General features: G+C 36.6%; 1 protein-coding gene across 1 annotated transcript; it reads right to left on the reverse strand.

Moving 5' to 3' along the window:
• Positions 1–1,547: 1,547 nt before the first annotated feature.
• LOC115694780 (protein FAR-RED-ELONGATED HYPOCOTYL 1-LIKE) lies at positions 1,548–3,217 on the reverse strand. Its single transcript, XM_030621872.2, has 3 exons — positions 2,940–3,217; positions 1,834–2,438; positions 1,548–1,719 (listed from the first exon to the last, which is right to left on the reverse strand). Exons 1-3 carry the CDS (start codon positions 2,975–2,977, stop codon positions 1,646–1,648), a joined length of 717 nt encoding a protein of 238 aa, XP_030477732.1. The 5' UTR covers positions 2,978–3,217; the 3' UTR covers positions 1,548–1,645.
• Positions 3,218–3,933: the final 716 nt, after the last annotated feature.

Here is a 3,933-nt window from a genome sequence, read left to right on the forward strand (position 1 = left end):
ACCCTCACCCCGATCCTCTCCTAGTTAATATCTTAGCAAAAGAACTCTATAGTGTGAAAATGCATCCTGGTAGTTGCATAAATTTGCACCTATTGATGATGAATCTGAAGTTCCAAAAGGCAAATCTACTAGGAATTGATTTATCAAGAGAACAATGGGTCCAACTCATCCTTAATAGTCTTCCTCCGGAGTATAATAAATTTGTTATCTCTTACATGATCAACAATTCTAACTCCTCCGACATGGACAAGCTCGAAGCAGAATTACGAGCCCATGAACGGAATCTGATTGCAATGGGTCCCCCTGGGTTTGCAATTCATAATCAGAGGAAAAGGATTAAGCATGAAGGCTCTAGCAAAGCTGCTTCTTCAAGTACAATTATCAGACATAATCTTCTATGTTCGAATTGTAATGAAAAGGGACATCAAGAAGAACGATGTCCCCGGCTTCTAAACAATTCAAACGAAGGTAATGCTTTTGTCTTTGAATCATGTGTTTTAGAGAACGACAAATCCATTTGGATTGTTGATTCTGGGTCTACTGACCATGTATGTTCTTCACTGCAGCTGCTTGAAACTTGTGAATATCTGCTTCCAAGAGAGTTAAAGCTTAAAGTTGGTCGTGGGTTGATGAAGTGGCTTCGTAGCTGAAAACAAGTTGTGGTTTGTCCAAGGTGAAAGCTGCAGAAACACCAATCGAACAGGCTTCTTTCTAACAGTTGTTATAAGCCTACCCTTTGTCTTAGGGTTGGCCAACACATGCCATCCATTGGCCGACCAGGGGTGGTCCCAGACCCTCCTGGTTAGCCATTTCATTGTAACTTTGTCCTGTTCTAGCATTTGGTCCCTTATTGATAAGTTGTGCACTGTGATTCTGCTTATCTATTGACATGTTGTACCCACACGGCATCAATTCTGCCTACGTGGACATGCACGTCATGCGAGTAAAAATTAGGATAATATATATGCATTTATTTTTTCAAATCAATTATTTGAACACAAAAAACTAATAATAATAATAAAAATAAAAAATAATAATCAGTTTGGACGGGTTAACCCAACCAAACCAACAAAATCATTGTGCGAGTTAAACGTTTTTTAAGGTGCAATTTTGGCACTTGAGTTGGGGCCCCAAGGAATGTCGAGTTTTGTATGCATGGGTGAGGACTCACACACCAAACCACCACACAAGCTCGTCATCGTCCAGCCGACCAAGCTAAGCTGGCGAGCATGTTTTTGTGGTCTCACTTTACTTTAATCGAAAAATTATTTAATAAGATAAATATTTTTTTATTATTCAATTAATTTTATAAAGGTTTAATTTAAGAAAAAAGTAAAAGCGATCAATCAATGATTCACATTTTTTTGCCATGAACCAACGTCTTTCTCGATCACATTTTTTTGCAATTTTTAGAGTGTAATAGAGCACTATTGTTCATTGCAAGAGCAATTCGTATACGATGCTTGTTTTATCCTGAGGACGTCGTGATCAATAGACTGTCGTACACACTTAGGGAAGGGCTCCGAGAAATCTTAAAGAAAGCGACATAATCCGCGATTCAGCCAGAAACTTCATTCAGAAATTCGTTCTAATTTATTTAAGTTTTCATATGTACAATTCAAATTTAGATTCAATTCGCCTTTACTTACAACATAAGCGTTGAAAAATACTCCTCAAATTCTTGGTCAATTGTTGGTTTCCTACTCGCTTGTTCAGTCTCTGCATTCAAAACAATAACAAACATAAACAAATTGAATCCAAAATTACAATAACCATTTCTCAATCAGCAGTGTTCTAAGATCTGTTGGGGTCCCTATAGATCTTTTTACTTACCTTGATTTACAGTCCATCTCCCAGATGAAAGCACATACACATTGGGGTTTAATCCTTCAGCAGAGAGAATATCTTCAAGTTCCTTATCAGTACATTGCTCAAAGCTTTCATCTCCATATTCTAAGAGCTGCTCTTCAAGATTAAGACATGCTTGCATTCTCTCTTTGTGTTCGGAAGAATAATGCCCGAATACGAGTTTCTCTTCTTCCCAAGTGACGCCTTTCGCTGCCTTTAAACTGTTCCAAAGAGACTTGTTGTTTTCCAACATATGATCAGTGCCATGACTTACAGAAGAAGATGAAGGCATATCAGATGCCTTTTCATATTCTGCTGCTTCCATTTTATTAACTCCATTGTATGCTGATGTTGCACAGTCATAATCTTCACCGAAACTATTGCTGTCTTTCACCGATTCGGGAGGTTCAGAGGACTTATCATCATCCATGCCTAGTTTCTTTGCCTTTTCCTTGGCTAAGAATATGGAGAGCTGTCCATCAGAAGCAACCTCTCGATCCCAACATTTATGCTTTGATGTAGGCAAGCCTAATTGCTCTGCGTGCAATTTTCTCTTCTTGAGAGTGTTTAGAGCACTAATGACACGGATGCTTCAATAGAAAATTCAATACAAATTTGTTAAAATATCATGTGAACAAAAAAAAAAAAAGAGCCCAAAATGAAAGAAATAAGAAACATATGAAAATTTATAAGAACATTACACAAAATGAACACAGCATAGCTGAAAAGAACATTTTTACAAACATGTGTAATACTTCACTTCCTTCATAAGTGAAAAAATTCTTTAGAGCTCAAACCAAAGCACACAAGAAATCATCAAAAAAAAAATCAAAGCACACAAGATAGTCCATAATATTCTTTAGTGTCAACAATGATAATTATCTTAAAGCGCGGGATCTGCACCACTCGACATTGTACGTACATTTAATACCAAAAAAACAACAATTTTAGTAATAACCTTTTTCATTAAAACGACCCAATCCGTTTACATACTATGAGTACAAGAACAAAGAACAAACCTATAATAACTAACTAAGCATAAAGGTTAGCAAATAAATAAGAAAAAAGCATTGAGACCCAGAAATCTAAACCTGTCGATCTCCGATGGGCTTCCCTTAATTTTCTCCATTTGCAACAAGAAACCAAGAATTTGAGAGCCAAAAATTTGATCGGTTGCAGAGGAGAGGAGAATCAAGAAGACTCTCAAACACACCAAAGTTAAATGTCTCTAGAAAATGGACTAAATCCCAAGAATATCTCTCTCTACACGTGTTTCTACAGAGCGTGTAGCTCACCTTGAAAAGTTTTGTGTTATAGATACTTGTAGTTCCACTTGACACCTTGTTTGGATTGAGTCGTGGTCTACACTTATCTTAAGAGCAAGTAGTTGTGTTTTTAGTTCTATCAATGCCAGTCCCACCCCCACGTGAGGTGGTAGTAATTCCAATCTTTTTGCTTTGTGGTCCCTAAAGTCTTGGCATAAATTTTGAAGACCTATATCTTCTAAATATTACATGAAAGCTCAACTCTCAGTGGCTAATTTATCAATAAAGTCCATCCAAGAACTAGAAAAGGTTTCTCAAAAAGATTATTCTGAGTTGATAATTCATTGAAAAAAAGTTGAGAATAAGTTCAAAAATTCAGACTTTATTAGTTTGGACCAATGACATTTATTGGTTTAATAAAAGAAACAGAACACACTACAAAAAATGTCACTTTTACCAGCATAATTCGCTACTGTGTTGGTAAAAGTAACTTTTACCAGCGCATTTCGCAAACTGAGCTGGCAAAGAGGTCAAAGTTTTACCAGCATACATTTGAAGTGGCTAAAATCTAACTTTTACCAGCACATTTACGTGCTGGGAAAAGTCATCTTTGCCAGCGCTTTTCATTTTATGCTGGCAAAAGTTCTAATACCAACACTGATTTTCCAACCCCTTTTTTCCAACGCAGGACAAGTAAATTCTATTTTACCAGCGTAATTCTAACTTTTGCCAGCACAAAAATGTGCTGGTAAAAGTGACATTTCTTGTAGTGACACGAAATGTATTGACATGATTTGTAATTCTTATGCAGATCTTCATG

The sequence above is a fragment of the Cannabis sativa genome, chromosome 7, assembly GCF_029168945.1.
Source record: "Cannabis sativa cultivar Pink pepper isolate KNU-18-1 chromosome 7, ASM2916894v1, whole genome shotgun sequence".
Lineage (NCBI taxonomy): Eukaryota > Viridiplantae > Streptophyta > Magnoliopsida > Rosales > Cannabaceae > Cannabis > Cannabis sativa.